Source organism: Oryctolagus cuniculus, chromosome 3, assembly GCF_051225735.1.
Source record: "Oryctolagus cuniculus isolate XC-2025 breed Fujian yellow rabbit chromosome 3, ASM5122573v1, whole genome shotgun sequence".
In the NCBI taxonomy this organism is placed as follows: Eukaryota; Metazoa; Chordata; class Mammalia; order Lagomorpha; family Leporidae; genus Oryctolagus; species Oryctolagus cuniculus.
This window is the reverse complement of record NC_142869.1, coordinates 79566402-79584720: the sequence shown is the minus strand read 5'-3', so window position 1 is coordinate 79584720 and position 18319 is coordinate 79566402. Positions and strand designations below refer to the sequence as shown.

At 43.9% G+C, this 18319-nt stretch overlaps 1 protein-coding gene across 2 annotated transcripts in view; it reads right to left on the bottom strand.

Moving 5' to 3' along the window:
* DPP4 (dipeptidyl peptidase 4) overlaps positions 1-15862 on the bottom strand; it is an 88254-nt gene extending 72392 nt beyond the window's left edge. The window contains exons 1-2 of one of the 2 annotated variants that reach the window (XM_008258668.5): positions 14500-15862; positions 13952-14039 (exon numbers count right to left, since the gene is read on the bottom strand). In XM_008258668.5, the coding sequence (XP_008256890.1) occupies positions 13952-14039; positions 14500-14505 (94 nt within the window). In that variant the 5' untranslated portion in view covers positions 14506-15862. The remainder of the gene's footprint in view (positions 1-13951; positions 14040-14499) is intronic. The other variant, XM_017342895.4, reaches the window with a different exon arrangement.
* Between the last annotated feature and the right edge of the window lie 2457 nt (positions 15863-18319).

The window sequence follows — 18319 nt, the reverse complement described above, 5'->3', positions numbered from 1 at the left end:
ATTCTATGCATCTGCTCTCCCACAATATGGCGCTGAGAGGGAGCAAACAACCTCTACGCAGCTGCCTTATCAGTTTGACTGATAAGCTGCAGGAGCTGATCCTGCTCCTGATTGGAGGAGAGCAGCGTACTCGGCGTGTGGGTAGCAGAGTTGGGATTGGTGGAAGAGGACTATAAAGGAGGAGAGAGACAACATGCACCGGGAACACCTGAGGAACATCTGAGCAGCCCCCAGGGAGCCGGCCGGCTGTGTGCCGCTCCTTCGCGGAAGCGAGGAAAGCAGCGGGGGGTGCTGCCCCTCCACAGAGGTGGAGGGGCCGGCAGCTAACCCGGGACGGTGTCATTCCTCCGCGAGTGAGGGAACGGCAGCAAACCTGGGAAGGGCCGAGCAGACAAAAGAACAGAGCAGGGTCTAGTGTCGTTCCTCCGCGAGAGGGGGAGCGACAGTTGTCCAACAACTACAGTTCGCAATAATGTATTATATTCTGTACCAGACCTGGAAGGTAGGAGCAGATGGGCTGTAACCACAAAGAAAAATAAGGAAATGAAAATGTTAATTACCTTATTCGAGCAGTTTACACTGTATATATATATGTTGAAATACCATACTGTACCCCATGAAAATGTTTAAGTACTACATAGTAATCAAAAATTTTATTTATTTTTTTAAAAACTTTTCTTTTAAAAAATATTTACATATTTATTTAAAATGAAAGCAACAGAGAGACAGAGACAGAAAGAACTTTAATCTGCTGCTTCACTCCCCAAATGCCCACAACAGCCAAGTATGTGCCAGTCTGAAGCCAGGAACCAGGCTCTCCATACTGGTCTCCCTCATGGGTGGAAGAGCCTGGGCCATTTTCTGCTGCCTTCCCAGGCACAATGGCAGGAAGCTGGATTGGAAGTTGAGCAGCTGCAACTTAAACTGGCACTCATGGGATGCCAGTGTCACAAGTGGTACCTTAACCCACTGAGCCACAATGCTGGGCCCCTAGTCAAAAGCTGAAAAGAATATTTAATCTTTGTTAAATAAATGAATATATAAGTGAAAAAATATGTGGAAGAGTGATGACTCTTGGTAAATATCACACTGTCACTCTTTGTGACTTAGTAGAGATGCATTGGTGCTTATAGAAGTGTTAATTCAATGATTGCAGCTAACTTAAATAGGCAGGCCAGTAGCATTATGTGGATTTGGGTCAGTTCTAGTGCTTTTAGGTCAGAAAGGTGTCCCATCTCTCTACAAACCTCAGTCTGTTCCCTTTGGATTGTGTTAGGGACAACTCTGAGGCTTCCTGGAAAGGAATCTGTGCCACCTCATTCTTTCTCCCATGCTGAAGCCAACAGCTTTCATCATCTTTTCCTTAAATATGTAGTCATATAAATTTCAGTACAGGCTTCTTTTCTTTCTTTATTTTCCCTTCCTCCACCCCACCTTTCTTGGATTTTTTTAAGATTTATGTATTTCATTTGAAAGAGGTACAGTAGTATGATAGACAGAGGAGACAGGGGAGATCTTCCATCCACTGGTTCCCTCCCTAAATGGTCTTAAGTATCAGGGCTGGGCCAGGCCGAAGCCAGGAACCAGGAGCTTCTTCCAAGTGTCCCATGTGAGTGCCACTGGGCCCAAGGACTTGGGTCATCTTCTGCTACTTTCCCAGGCGCATTAGCAGGGAGCCGGATCAGAAATGGAGCAGCAGGGACTTGAACCGACACCCACATAGGATGCTGGTGCTGCAGACAGTGGCTTAACCTGCTACACCACAGCGCTGGTCCTCTTGTTGGATTTTAAACATTACACAATGCTGAATAACTCAGAGAAACATTTTGAAAAGAATATAAAGTTACCCAATAAAAATTTCCAGGATTTCTTTTTACAGCTGAAGCCACCATAAAGGGCTTAATTTCTACTACACGCATCATTTCTCTGATTTCTGTGCCTCCTGCCTTTCTTTAACCCTTTCCTTAGGACTCAGAGAGGGAAAGGTGGTGCCTGACAGATCCCACACCTTAGATCCTTGTCTTCTGATTCCCAAGGAACATCATTTCCACCCCATCTTTTCCTCTCACACATCTCCAGTCTCTCCATTGCTTACATCTGCCTTGTCTGTGAGCACACAGAAGGAGCACCATCTTACACACTTGCCAGACTCTGCTGCCTCCTCCAGCCGTCTCTTTATTTCTCTACCAGAGCTTATTGACAAATTTCTCAAATAAATAATCTTCATTTGTGGCCATTATTTTCTCATCATCCCTCCTCATCCTTCTCGAATAGTCCCTTAACTAATCCATTCTTATTTCTTCCTCATCTTCCTTAATTGTTTTTTTTTTTCTATTTAAACACTTAATCTGAGGTGTTTTCTTAGCCATACTATAAATATGTATGGTCATGAATGTCATGTATCGTTATCAGATAGCTTCTAGCACTGATTCTATGAATAGAAGATATACATGATGTAGTATTGGATGATTAGACTACATGCTTGTGGATATACACAATTTAATGAGAATTTCAGTGACATATAAAAATATTCATCAAAAATAATTCTCTAGCATGAGCTCCAAGATAATTTTTTTTTTGACAGGCAGAGTTAGACAGTGAGACAGAAAGGTCTTCCTTCCGTTGATTCACCCCTAAAATGGCCGCTACGGCCGGCATGCTGCGCCGATCTGAAGCCAGGAGCCAGGTGCTTCTTAGGTGCAGGGCCCAAGCACTTGGGCCATCCTCCACTGCATTCCCAGGCCACAGCAGAGAGCTGGACTGGAAGAGGAGCTACCGGGACAGAATCTGGTGCCCCAACTGGGACCCAGGGGGCTGGCGCCACAGGCAGAGGATTAGTCAAGTGAGCCACGGTGCCAGCCTCCAAGATAATTTCTTTAATTTCCCAAATATTTATTTGGCACCCACTCTGTTATTCAATGTTCTTTTTTTTTTTTTTTTTTTTTTTTTTTTTTTTTTTTTTTTTTGACAGGCAGAGTGGACAGTGAGAGAGAGAGACAGAGAGAGAAAGGTCTTCCTTTGCCGCTGGTTCACCCTCCAATGGCCGCCGCTGCAGCCGGCGCACCGCGCTGATCCTGGCAGGAGCCAGGAGCCAGGTGCTTTTCCTGGTCTCCCATGGGGTGCAGGGCCCAAGCACCTGGGCCATCCTCCACTGCACTCCCTGGCCATAGCAGAGAGCTGGCCTGGAAGAGGGGCAACCGGGACAGAATCCGGCGCCCCAACCGGGACTAGAACCCGGTGTGCCGGCGCCGCAAGGTGGAGGATTAGCCTATTGAGCCACGGCGCCGGCTTATTCAATGTTCTAGGCACTACATCACAACAGTGAACAAAACATGAAATATTCCTATGTTCATGATGCTTATATTCTAATGATGGGAGATGTTATGAACAAGCATAGATAAGTAATGCCACGTTTGGTAGTAACAAGTGCCACAAGGAAAACAAAGCAGGGAAAGGAAGAGGAATGTCAGGGTTGGGAGGTTGCTGTTTTCACCAGAATGGATGAGAAAGTCCCCACTGGGCAGAAACCTGAAAGAGGTAAGGGAGTGAGCAATGGAACATGCCAGGAAGAGTACTCCCAGTAGAAAGAGCAGCAGGCACAAAGCATCTGGGACAGGATGGATGTCAAGGGGGAGAAAGAGAGTAGGAAAGGAACTTGGACATGTGATGGGCTTAGATCTCCAGGTCTCATAAGCCAGTGTGAGAGCCCTGGTTTTTCTCTGAAAGATAGAAGTCAGTGAACAGTGGTAGACAGAGGAAGAATTGATTTAGCTCAGGTTCATATATCACTGTATTACTTTTCTAATGTTTCTAACAATTGTCACAAACTTAGTGTGTTATTGCAGCACCCATGTATTAGCTCAGGGTTCTGTAGGTCTGTCATCCAGCTGGGTTCTCGGTTAAGGGTAACGTAATGCTAAAATGAAGGCTTTGGACAGACTAGGCTGTCAGCTGGAGGCTCTGGGGAGAAGTCTGCTTCCAGGCTCACACAGGTTTTTGGCAGAACTCAGTTTCTTGAGGTCATGAGGAAGCAGTTCCCATTTACTTGCTGATTATGAGCTGGGGGCTGCTCTCACCTCCCAGACACGGGCCACACTCCTTGCTGCATGGCTTATCTATGTTCCAAGTCAACAGCAGCAGCATGAGGATTCCTTCGCAGGTCTGTTCTGAGACCAGCCAGAGGAACTCTGCTCATGTGATTCAGTCAGGCCCATGGAGGTTATCTCCCTTTCTTAGCGGCAACTGTGCCACATAACACCACCTAACCACAGACAGAAAATCGATCATAGTCACAGTCTCAGAGACTGAAACATGGGAGGGAAGGGGAGGAAATCTTGAGGTCATTTTAGAATTCTATCTGCCACAATCACCTTTCCTGTTGTGTTGAGATTATGCCATAGGGAGGCAGGAAAAGAAATGGAGATTTTTGCACAATTTTAGGTGAGAGGTAATGGTGTCATGAACCAGGGCAGTGGCAGTAGAGGTGGTTAGGTAGGTCAAATTCTGAAAGAATTTGAAGATAGAGATTGTAGAATTGCTGGTCAATTGAATGTTACTTGTGAAGGAAAGACAGATAAGGACATTAACCTCTGCAGCTACAAACCCTGGAGTTGCTATTTGCAAATCCCAGGATGTACTAAAGAAGGAATGTTATGGGGGAATGAAGAGTTTTGAGAGATGTCAATGTAAGATGCCACTATCACATCCAAATAGAGATGCTCAGGATCCAGTTGGATATATGCATCTAGAGATTAGGAAAGAGGTCTAGACTGGAGGAAAATGTGAGTGTTGTCACGTTATAGACAGTAGTTAAGGTCAAGGGAGCAAATGTTGTCATCCACTGTAAAGAGGGAGGAGGATACAGCCCTGGAGTAAACTAAGGCTAGAAGTCAGAGGAGATTGGGAAGGAGCACACAGTGAGCTACAAGGAAGAGCAGGAGAGTAGTGACCCAAAGTGGCAGTGGAGGACAACTGATTCAAGTCATGTGATGCAAGAGTGAAAACTGAGCTTGGTATTTGGCAACATGAAGGACAATTAGGACTTTGAAAAAAGCAGCAGTTTTAGTGGTATAATGGACTAGCCGTTATTCCAGTGGATTTACAAGAGAAGGACTGCAGAGGGATAGAGAGGGTGGACAGAAAGAGAGGAGTAAAGAGTGAGAGTGAGAAAAAGGTGGGGAAGAGAGAGAGGGAGGGAGGGAGAGAGAGAGAAAGAGAGATCTCACATCTGCTGGCTCACTCCATAAATGCATGCGAGAGCACAATATCCTGGACTGGGCCAGACTGAAGGCAGGAGCCAAGAACTCCATCCAGGTCTCCCATGTGGGTGGCAGGGACCCATTGTACTTGAGCCATCTTTTGCTATCAGGAAGCAGGATGGGAAGCAAAGCTGGGAGTTGAACAAACACTCTGATATGAGATGTGGGTATCCCAGGCAGTGGCACCCACTGCACCCTAATACCCACCCTGACTTAGAGCAGCTTTGTAGTAAATACAACAGAAACAGGGATTGACTCATTGATAGGGATGTGGGGTAAACAAAGAGGTTTTCTTTTATTCTTTCTTCTTTATTGAAGGAGAGGTTATAGTGTGTTTATGATCTAACAGATATGGAAAAACTGAGGATGTCATTCAGTGGGGAATAGCTGCAGCCTTGTCTTTAGGTAAACAAAGAAAATAGGATGCAGTGCACAATAGACAGCCTGATTCTAGTTAGGAGCCAGACAGCTTATCTGATGTCCTCAGAGAGAGGTACTTGTATAGACGGGCTGTTAGGAATTGAAGGGGTTGTCTTCTAATGGCTTTATTTCCTCATTAAATTAAGTGGGCTCCTTAGTTGAGAATGAGTATGGTGAGGGGTGTTGGAGGCTTGAAGAGATAGTATTCATGAAATACTATCTACACTATACTATATATCTATACTAGACTATGGAATAGTCTACCAGGAGAGTGGGTAAGAGTGCAGCGAGGGGAAATAAATTAGGGCCATTTGATGGTGGGTTCTGGATTTTCCTTTTAATGTAGTCAAATCATTTAGATTGTAATGAAATCACTACTATGCATATTAATTTTTCTTCACCAGTAATTTTACAAAAATGATTTGAGTCACCAACTAGACTCTTTTTGTCCATGTCAAATTAACTTATATCTTCAAGGTATTATGAGGTTATTTTGTTTGCTTTTACTTATTTGATTTCCTTATTAATATTTTAATGATCATTAATTACTTCAGGTCTTAAATTCCTGTGATAATTTTGTGGCTCTAATTTTTTTACCCAAAGAAACTTTTTATTTAATGGGTACAAATTTCATAAGTACAATTTTAGGAATATAGTGATTCTTCCCACCATACTTGCCCTCCCATCCCCACTCCCATCCCACCTCCTCCTCCCTCTCCCATTTCCAGTTCCATTCTCCATTAAAATTCCTGTTCAATAAACTTTATACACAGAAGACCAACTCTATACTAAGTAAAGAGTTCAACATTTGCACACAGACACACAACTGTTTGAGAACAAGTTTTCAGTTAATTCTCAGTGATTAACACTCTTATGTATGACATCAGTGATCACCTGAGGCTCTTGACATGAAAGCAGCTCTAATTTTTACCATTCTTTTATTTTTAAAAAGATTTGCTTAATTATTTGAAAGACAATAGCAGAGAGAGAGATGTTCCATCCACTGGTTTGCTCCCAGATGGCCACAACAGCTAGGTTGGGACCAGGCCTAAACCAGGAGACAGCAACTCCAACTGATCTCCCATATGGGTGACAGGTGCCCAAGCACTTGTGCCTCCTTCCACTGCCTTCCCACGTGCATTAGCATGGAACTGGATCAGAAGAAGCACAGCCTGGGCTTGAACTGGCACACTGATATGGGATGTCGGTGCTTTAAGCAGCAGCTTACCAGCAACCTAACCAACTGTACTACATTGGCTCCCAATGTCTGTTTTTCAATGTCTTCCATTTTATTCTGACTCCTTTGCCACTTTTTCTTATTATGAATTAATAATGTGATACTTTGTGTGTAGTTTTCATGAGAAAATAGAGAGTAATCCCCTAGATGTTTCCACCCTCTCCATTATCTCAGATTTTTATTTTAACTAATGCCAAATACTGCAAATGCAATTCTTCACTCTTCTTGATAATATTGGATCCCCAAAGAAAACAAATTATGGGGGCAAAAATGCCTTTGCCATCAAAAAGTTGCCCTCGATCACACTGCTTTGCAATAAACCCTGGTGGTTAGGAAAGAGAGAGGAAAGGAAGGTGAGGATTATAGTATTTTATTCTTTGGAGATCGCAGCTGACTTGATGACTGTCCTATTTTATTAGCAAATAGAATCTCTGTAATGGAATAAAAAGATAGCAATAACAAAATGCTTTATAGATCTCGTAGAGTCTCCCACTTCCATTGTTTCTTTTAGAATTCCCAATTCTAGTGTTTACCCCTCCCCTTCCAAGCACTAAGGAAGGAATTCCCCTTCTGTCCCAAAAGGTGAATCTTGATTAGAGTAGCTCAACCAGGACAACCTCTTGCCAGTGATTAGTTCAGAAATGGTGAAGTGCCACAAATTTAGCCAATAGTACCTGAGGGAGAGCATGTCCCAGGTTGGGGGAATTCTGGAAAAGGTTTTACTCTCTGATATAACAGACCATGAATGAACAACCGAGTCTTGTGCCCTGCATGGGCAAGCGACGTGCTTGTGATGTGCTGAGCTGCAGCAGCCACCTTCAAGCATCATAGGATAAGCTGGGGATGCCTAGAAAACAGACCACAGTTTGAGGAAGGTGAGCTAAGAGTTGGAAGAATTTCAGGCCCTTCCCAAGATAATTGGTAATCAGGTCCTTCACTGCATGAACAAGTGAATGTTTCTGTTTTCTTTAACAATGTGAATTATTTGAAGTCAAGGGCCATAACTATCATAGTTATATCCCTAGGGACCAACAAAGTGGCTGCATACAGAAATGCTCAATAAATACTTGCCAAATTAGAGAAAGCCAGTGCTAGCTGAATATGACGTAGAAGGATTCTGCTTTCTAAGGAGAAGGCTGATACAGCAGGACAAAGGACTTGGTCTGGAGAAACCTCTCAGATTAGCTCTTGTGGGAAGGAAATAGCCATTAGAGGCAAGAGAAAATTCTCCACTTCTACTATGCAGTCAGCTGTTCAAGAAATCATCTTTCTCTCTTCTTCCCCCACTCTCCACATTCCTGTACACTGTCTTACCTCCAAAACACATTCCACTTATAAAAAATCATCTTCAGTGGTACCACCCTTGTACAAGATACCATTATCATTCATCTAAACAAACCACCCCTCAACCCCAGCCATTAACGACACAGGAATCAGACATGTTTTTTGAAATATGATCATGCTGCACTTACGCTTAAATGCTCCAGTGACTCAAAGTCATACTTGCAATTAGAGAGAACCTCCTTTCTATGTCCTCTAGTTCTCTCCATCCCACTTTGCTTTTATTATGCTGATTTTTACTGCAAGAGATTAATTCTGCAGTTGCCTACAATCTACCTGCCCCATGCACTATGAAAGTCCAGAGAGCAGCCTCCTCCACACCTATAGGAACACCTGATGTGCAATATGTGTTTAAAAAAAATATTGTTGAAATGACAAATACTGCCTCTGGCCACTAAAGGATCTTGGCCCTGAAGAAGTTTTAAATCTCATACTGCACCCCATGGGAGACCAGGAGAAGTACCTGGCTCCTGCCATCAGATCAGCGTGGTGCGCCGGCCGCGGCGGCCATTGGAGGGTGAACCAACGGCAAAAGAAGACCTTCCTCTCTGTCTCTCTCTCTCTCACTGTCCACTCTGCCTGTAAAAAAAATAATAAAAAAGAGTTTCCTGGCTGGAATTAAAAAAATGAATTAATATCACTGAGAAATAAGTCATACATGAAATTCATGGCCTGAGGTTGTTCAGAGAAGCCCTTTAAACAACTGAGGGAAATCAGAAAAGATGGCCCCAGCCCCCAGAGATGACACTGGGGCTACAGGAACCACCTTACTCAGTTTTTGGGGATTCAATGTTAAGTCAGAAGGGGTAGATGATAATACTCACTGCATAGGCGGCCGCTCCTACTCCCTATTCCTCAGTGATACATTCTGAGCCACCATGGCTTTCAGAACGTCAGGGACAAATATTCCTAATGGCTTTGGCTCTGCCTTAAATTATCTCCTTTCCTTGGGCTTTAGATGCTGAATTATGTGACCTAAGCTCATGGATCTACTTGTTTACCCAGTGTATTAAATAATGAAGAAATGTGCACATTAAAATGTACAGTTAGAGAAAGCCAATGGTTTATATTTCAGTTTTTAAGAACTTCGTAGGAAGATATACTTCAGAAGTGCAATATAAACCTGAAAATACAATAGTTGGAAAAGAATAAAATACTAAACTCCTCAGTTTTGTATTTTGTGGTTTTAGCTTACTCTCAAATTGAAAGACACACCCTCTTTGGGAAGCCATAAAGGAGTTGTGAAGACTAAAGGTAAAAATATTTACAAGACATTGATTTACAACAGTAATGAGAGAGTCAGCATCCAGCCATAAAGCTGTGACTGAACATTAACTCAGAAAATTACTATCAATGCATTTCTCTAAACCAGTCATTTATGGGAACCAGAAGGCTCAGGGAAGGCCAGAGGTCAAAGATTGGGATTCCCAAGATCCAGTACTACTTGCAAGCTTCTAAACTTTTCTGTGCCTTGGTTTATTCAAGTGTAACAAGTCAAGGTATTAATATAACTCCCAGACATCTATTATTGTGTGATGATCAAATGAAATCATATAATTTGCATCAGAAAAGAAGCAGGTGCAATTTAATGCAACTAAGTAAGTCTGGTCTTAGTATTCCTGCTTATAATAGTTAATAAGACCATTTGAAAGGCATGGAATGTCAATCCTGAAGGAAATTTGGTGTCTTTACACATCTTCCTATGGGCCTGGAGGCATCAGCTATAGGCTCCCTACTCAGAACACTTAGCACACAGGGATTAGTCATCATGAAACTATAATACAGCTATGAAAATGAGCAGTTATAACAATTGTGCTAATATGACCAAGTTGATTTTGTACTTGATCACAAGCTAACAGAATGATAGGGAATCATATAGCACTGAGAATCAAATCCAGAGTCACACTGCCTAAGTGTGAATCTCCATCCTGTGGAACTTCGAACAAGTTCCCTCCAGGTCCAGCCAAGCTTTCAGGTGATGCCTTGACTGCAACCTCATAGAAATCCCTAGCCAGAACAATCAGCTAAGCCAGTCCAAAATTTCTGACCCACAGAAACTATGAAATAATGCATTAAGCAATATCAGACAACTAAAGCACCATCTCAAAGTTTCTGCAAATCTGCCATACAAATGAAGATGATAGTAGTACCACTCTTACAGAATTGCTTTAAGGATTAAATAAGAAATATATTAAAATCCCTCAGCCCAACACCTGGCACCTAGTGAATACACATTGGCTATTACATCCTTGCATGCTTTGTCTGCCACAAGCAAGCTGCACCTGCATATTATTTACAAGCACATTCCCTGTAGGCCTCAGCACTTTCTTAAGTCATAAAATTTGAAGTACACTGAGCTAGCTCCAATCAGTTGCTTTAAGTGATCTCTTTCTGATTCCTTTTGAGTAGACAGGCAAAGATCTCTAAAACAGAGAAAGTTAAAGCACATGCTATGACTAGGAAACCAAATGTCAAAGTAACTGTCCTGAAAAAGAACAGTCTCTGAGCTCATGAGCACTCCACAAAGGTTGACAACAGTTAGCTGAGCTGACTGGAATCAGCTAGAGCTTTGACAGAGCACACTGTTTAGAAACTGTCCTCTGAAATATACAAAGCTCCCATTCAGCCTTGTTTCTGTGCTTTTAAACTGGGAAGACAGTCTAGTCTTCCACAGGCAAACTTCATTGATGTTATCTTTTCTTTCCCTGATTATTCCTGTCTCCTTCACATTTGGGTTTCTTTCATTACTGGTGGAAGAATGAGCAGTCCAATTTCTTAGGAACAGAAAGAGGGTATCGAGGAAACTTACTGCCAAGGCAATAAAAAGAACAAAGGAAAACAAGATATATATCTATCTCATAATAAAACTCTGTAATCAACTATTTGACATATAATAAAATATTTAAGATCTCAACATATAGTGTGACATAAAAGAGGAAATAAAGGAATCATGAATATTGAGTGAGAAGGTTTCAGTACCACTAAGCCATGAAGATTTCCACCTCTGTCTCGGTGTGTATAGTTCCACTAAAGTCAGATTTCCACATGGAAACACTTGACCTTCTCTTAAACCAACCAGTCTCTCAGGGGATAAACTTGGATTTTCTGATTTCTTCCTCCTTCCTTTTGGCTGTTTAGTTCTTCGCTTTCTGCATAATTCAAGTCTTTGTTTTGTTTTTCTATCAAACCTCCCTTTTACCCTTCTCTTCCCTTGCCTCTTGCCTTGCCTTTCTCTGCTCTCCTCTCCTTACCCTTTAACCCTTCTTTTATATTTCCTCCCTTCCTTTCTTCTTTCCTGTTGATAATGTGGAGGTATCTTCTTGGGGAATGATTTGGTATTCTTTTTAAGAACATTCCAGGAATGATATTGCTGATTCAGTGAAAATTCCGCATTCCTGAACTTTCATCTTTGTACCTTATGGTAAGGGAGGCGACAAAAGTCGATGATATACAGACATGCAAATTAAGAATATAAGAAGAGAAATAACTAGAGTGATAAGAGTAAATAAAGCTACCATGAAACCACATCTCCACACAGGTGCCCAAGACACGTCCTCAGTAACCCTTCCACTCACCACCCAATGTTTTAGAAGTTATGGAAATCCAATCATACATGTTTCCAAAGTTTCCAAATTCTGATTTGCATCATAAGTGACCCTGGGCCATTTCCCTTGTTTCCCCATCCAGTCTTCGCCACTTCAACCTAGCTCTTCCTTTCATGCCCAAGAGTTTAGGCACACTCAGAAGTCTGCAATAGTTCTGTGTGGCACAGATTCCAAACTCCTGTTCCTGCTGCCCACCCTTCCCTCTGGCCCCAGGTCTTTTCAGAATCCCAGAGTGGAGGATGTAATCTTCAGTCTCTGTGTTGTCACACAGGGCATTCGCATTTTCCGGAAAACCTTATCTCCAGAAACTGATGGTAACTATTCAAGCTTCCTCTCAGAAGTTACCTGAGAAGTCCTCCTGGCTTTTCCAGGAGAGCTTTTCTAACCCTCAGGGCAGATTGTTCAAGCCTTTCTAGATTATCTTCTTGAATCCTGAAAGTAGCTAGATGGAGACACCTGAGTCTCTTATGAACATTCTTGAAATCTGTTCACATTTCATTGTGAGAAGAGATTAGGCACTATTTAGGAGAAATGGCCAGGCATGCTCTCCTGTCTGTATACTCTGTCCAGCAAAACAGAATCCACGTAGTGAACTCAAGCAAGCCCCATACAAGTCAGCTGTACATTCCAGTTCTCTACACTGTTTTACCGCCCATCTCAAGTGGCTTTTCAAAGACCAATATTCCCCTAACTTTTATGAAGAGAAGTCCTGGTGATTACAGTTTTATCACTCCTTCCAGAGATGCTGAAGAGATGCACTGGAGACAGGCTATCCACACTACTTTTCAGCAGATATGTTTGTTTGCATATCCCTACTAGACTGTAAACCTCTTGAGGCCAGGGACCTTCATTATTTATAAAACATTATCTTTGTAGTCATAGCAGCTAGCAAGACTCGAGGAACATAATGTGAGTCCTATAAATATTGATGATATCGACAGAGCACACTTTGAGTATACAAAGTATCACTTGATGAAAATAGTTACCAATTAACAGTTCATAAAAGTCAAACATAAACGGACCTGACATATGTCATTTGATAGTCTAGAATGGAAGTAACTAATGTAATTACAACAGATCAACTGGCTCTGTTGCTTAACCTTTGGCACCTCTGTCTTGGTCCCGTAATTGCAGGGCAAGCATTTTTGATAATTCTGCCAAGTAATTCTGAACTGCCACCTTCAAATCTGGATAAGACTCCCTGGGTATGAAAGCACTGACTATACATTTCCTAACTGCCTAAACTATCCAAAGAGAATGCTTCAGTTAGCTGACTAACTTAGAAACAAGTAATACTGAAATGAAAGTGTTGAAAAGGAAAACAGGACCAGAGGAAACCCGAAGTAGCTATTCTCACTTACTTATACCCAATAGTGAACCTTCCATGATCTGAGAGTCATATATTAAAGAACAGAATTAACTGAACATTCAGGCAAACTAAAAAGACATGCAGGGGACTTGAAATGAAAGAACCCATCGGAACATCACAAATTCCAGCCCCCGCTGAATATTATCATGCACATCAACATCATGTTTTAGCTTTGCAGCCCTCCTAAATTGGTCAAATAGTTACTTCCCTACATGGATCCTCCAGTTGATGATTTTTTCTCATCTCAAAAGGAAAATATCCTGGGATCTCTGTTCATTGTCTATTCTCAAAAAACTGTATTTTGGGGTGTTCTTTCTCATACCCTCTCTCCCCTTTAGACATCCTAACTGCCTTGTTTGGGATCTTTAAACATTGTCTTGTTTCTTTTTCTTTGAAAAGCTCACCATGAACTTTTTTAAAATATATATATTTAAATTTAAAACTTTTAAAATTAAACGTAAACTTAATAAAAAGAGATCTTGACTTCCCCCTCAGTTTCAGGTAGTACATAACAAAACATAAAGAATGTGGTGTTTGTAAGGCTCACAGCCTAAACACTTGAGACCCTGCAGAGTGCATCCAGCAGCCCACCGCTGCCAGGGAAGCCTTCTCAGCTACACTTTGGCGCCCTAGTCCAAGCCCCCAGCAAGTCCCTTGTCCCCCTCAGTGTGAAAAGACTGGCAGCCAACTGTCTCATGTTTTTCAAGCGTTTCAAACTTACTGCCTTTGTTCAGCAGAACCACGGGCACGGTGACGATGGTGACAAGAGCAGCAGCACCCAGCAGTCCCAGGAGCACCTTCCACGGCGTCTGCAAGCCGGGCAGATCATGTCCAATTAGAGGGAAGCGTTCGGCCCCCCAACTTGCAGGAGAGGGTCGGGGCTCTGGTTGCTCCGGAGGCAGCAGAATTTGCAGATGGGCGCGTGTTACACGAGGGGGGTGCACCAGACTTCCCTTAAACTTGTGGCCTCGGAGCACATAACTGCTGTTTGCTCTACCCCTACCCTTCTGGGCGTGCGTTCTGTGGGTGGCTCTCCCGGACTTCCAAGGCTCGGTGGAGCGTGGGTCTTAGCAGAAACCACAGGAGTCAGGGAACTCAGCCAGAGCGCTTCGAGGTGCTTTCACCTGTCAGAGCGTGGCCCCGGGGGCTTCCGCCTACTGGCAGTCCCAGGGCCCCTTCAGCGGGCTTTGGGACGGTTTGGGGAGAGTTTGGCCAGTGGACATCCACAGCTAGACCTGGGACTGGGGGAGGGAGAAGCACTCTACTCACCTTCATTGTCGGCGTCTCCTCAGAACTGAGCTTTCCGAGCAGGGGCGCGTGCACAAGTCACCGCGAGCCGCCAAGACGCGCGTCCCGCTCCGCTGCTCCCGGGCCGCGGAGTCACTCAGCTCTCGCAAGGGGCCGCGGAGTCACTCAGCTCTCGCAAGTTTCGGCTCCGAGTTAAACATTAGTGAGCGAGCGCCCAGAGCGCTCGGTCTAAAGGCGCCGCCGGCGGGCTGCCCGGGAGAAGGTGCGTTGCGCTCCGGGCGTGGGCATTCCGGCCTGGGAACTCCACCGAGGCGCCTCCCCGGGGTGGTGCGGGGAGCGCAGGGTGCGGGGAGCCCAGGGCACCGGCGGAAGAGTGAGAGGTGAAGAAGCTGAGCGCCGAGGGGGCGGAGGCGAGCGGGCGCCTAGCATGGACTCGCAGACCCGAGGCCAGCTACACTTGAGCTGAAGAGTACGTGGTGCTCAGCCCTTCGTGGATACTCGAGGGAAGCCAAGCCCAGAAGCTTGGGAAACACACAGCTCACTGTGGGAAGTTGCAGCTGAGACCCAGGCCCTCTGTCTTTTGCCAGTGAACAAGGGCGTGGGTTAGGGTATCAAAAGCTGTCTGGCTCAGAATCAGCCCCTAAGGCCTGACTGAAAACACCATGAGAGCATTTCAGGCATGGAAAGCCAAGACAAAGTAGCAAAAACTCTTCTGCATGAAGGATCTCTGTGAGTGAGACCCCAGTGGAAAGAAGGGGACATCAAAGAAGACTGTACTTTTCTCTGAAGGGAGGAGAGAACTTCCGCTTTGCATATGGCCCTGTCTAAAAACCCACGGAGTTTGTGGACTTAAAAGGCTTCCACAGGCTTGACAACTCATTTCAAGAGCCTCCGGTGAGCAATGACATCATAAATAAGAGTGTCAGTTATTAAATCAACAACAGGAGTAATTGTGCACTTGCATTCCACGCTGGACCTCTGTCCTTAATGAGTTATACTATGAGAATTAACAATAAAATTTGTCTTCAAACTGTACTTTATACTTTGTGTGTCTGTGTGGGTGCAAATAGTTGAAATCTCTTAGTATAGAATGGGAGAGGGAGTAGAAGGTGGGATGGGAGTGGGGGTGGGAGGGTGAGAATGGGGGGAAGAAACACTATATCCTTAAAAGCTGTACATATGAAAATTTGTATTTGTTTGTATTCATTAAATAAAAACTTTCAAAAAACAAGCTGTCCGGGAGGAGAAGGGAGACAAAAGTGCTATTCCCTTAGAGGCGGAGGATGAGGATTTGCCCACCTCTTGGAATGCATGTCTCCCAGGTTTAGGTTCGCGTCAAGATGCCAGAAATAATAACACTGCCACTTACTTCAGACTTTCCCCCAATTGCTGCTCTGAGCATTCACTGTGTTTATTTCACAGGGAGGAGGGCATGCACAGAGAGGGTAAGTAATTTGGACCAATCACTCAGCTAGGGAGTTGTGGAGTCCGAGTTAAGAGTTCATGTTCTCAACCACACTTCTTTCAGTCTTGTCCAAAAGTTCTGGGGAGGGGAAAATTCTCACAAGGCTTCTGCCACCATTATGCCCTGCAGGATTGTTCATTCTTTCATCCCCGTGTCCTTCCACTGATTCCATTCATCCACAAATATTTGAGAGGCTACAAGGTAGAGGACTCTGTTCTTGGTGCTGGCAATAAAGTGGGACAAGACTGGTGGCGGGAGTGCCCTTGGCCTTTTAGTATAAAATACACAGGTAAACGTTTGCTTTTTGTGACACTTTATGATTATTTCCTGGAGTGAAGATAAGAACTCCTCCCCCCAGAAGACTTCTGCAGCTTGTTTGCTGCAGCTGGCAAGCAACAGGCTCTCTGTCAGGAGTAACAGGCAAAAGATTAAAAATGCAGGAGGCTGTGGGGGCATTGACACATGGTTATGAATAAGATCAATTTCCAGCCTTCATGCTTCTAAATTTAGACTTCTCCCTTCCCCCTTTCCCCTTGCTGATGATACATAAATGCACTCACTCACTCTCAGCTCCAAATGCTCAAACTGAACTCTGCATCTTCTTCATCAACCTCCCGCCATCGTTCTCAGAAAATCTCTATCTTCATAAGAAGTGTCCCCATGCACTAGTCACAAGAACTGTGAACTTTAGTTACCATTGTTTTTCTTCCCCACTCTCCTGTGGTGCTCTCTCAGCCACAGCTGCAGTTTGAAAGTGTACCCCTAGAAATCATGTGCTGGAAATTTAACCTCCTGTGCAACTGTGTTTGGGGAAGAGACCCTACTAAGAAGGGATTAAGCCCTGGGGAGTCCGCCCTCAGGAATGGTTAGATGTCATCATTGTGGGACTTGGTTAGTTACTATAAGAATTGTCTCCCTGCTTGCTTTCTTGCTTACTCAGGCTCTCTTTTTCTTCCACCTGCCAAGATGGGCATGCGCAGAATGAAGGCCCTTGTCAGATGCAGCCTCCTTGACCTTGGCATTCCCAGCTTCCAGAATAGTAAGACATAAATTTCTTTTCTTTATAAGTTCCCCAGTCTTTGGTAATCTGTTGTAGCATCATAAAATGACTAAGACTGCCACAAATTCCCCTCAGTTCTGCTTCTACAAGAATGTCTCAAATCCATCCCCTCCTCTCTCTTCCAACTGCTGAGGAAGGTGAGTCAGCAGAGTTCCTGGGGACCATGAGCTGAAGCTCTGAAGACCGGTCCTCCAGTAAGGGCTACAGGCAGTGGTGCCACAGGAGTGGTCTGTGTTGTCCTTTGCTCTTGGTAGTTTGGGCACTTGGTAAGGGTGTAGCCATATCAGCCTTTGGTAAAGGAAGCCCATATGGTTGAGCCTGTGCTTATGTCGCATGCCTGCACCACGACACTGTACATTCAGCAGGCCCCAGGGAAGCTGGGAGGGGGTTTGCTGACATCCATAGGGCAGGTCCTCTTGTTCTTTGGAGGGCATGCCATGAGACACAAACATCTTCTCATGTCTGAGAGACTCTTTCATGTGCTTCCCTCACCTTGACCTCTTTCCCCTCCCAGTCTTTCAATTTTGTTTTTCTAAGTCCTTGAGGAACCAGCTGGCCAACACATTAGCTATCCTTTATGAGTCAGTGTGGATTTTATATCAGACCACCTTTTTTTTTTTTCACACAAAATGGAAAAGCAGATGTACTGCTCGAAGCTCTGCCCATCATTAAGATTTCTCTTTCTGCCCTATTCAGGTCGTTTCTGAGAAGGACTTCGATGCATCAGCCATCCACTTATTTACTTATACCAGCTTGTTTTGCCTGAGGCTGACTCTTCTCCTTCCTTTGTTGTCTGGTTATAGAAAAGTTCCCACGAAGCTATAGGTGTGTATTGAGGGAGAGACAGTGAAGCAGTTGGAGAAGGCATCTTGGACACTTAAGTTCCCTGAACTTGTGATTTTCTCATGTCTTGTGGATCTGGGCTCATCTCATATAATATAGATAGTATTTTTACTTAATAATAGAATGTTCCTGCACATATCCAATTTTATTATATGTTAGATTGAGTAAAACCTATTCATTATGGCTAGCTAGATTTTGAAGTAAGTTGCATTTTTTTTAAAGATTCACTCACTTATTTGAAAGAGTTACAGAAAGAGAGAGAGAGAGAGAGAAGGAGAGACACAGAGAGAGATCTTCTATCTATAGCTGCCGGGACTGGGTCAGGATGAAGCTAGGAGCCAGGAATTTCTTTCTGATCTCCCATGTGGGTGGCAGGGGCCAAAATAGTGGCTACCTTCTTCTGCTTTTCCCAGGCCATTAGCAGTGAGCTGGATCAGAAGTGGAGAAGTCAAGACACGAATTTGCACCCAGAT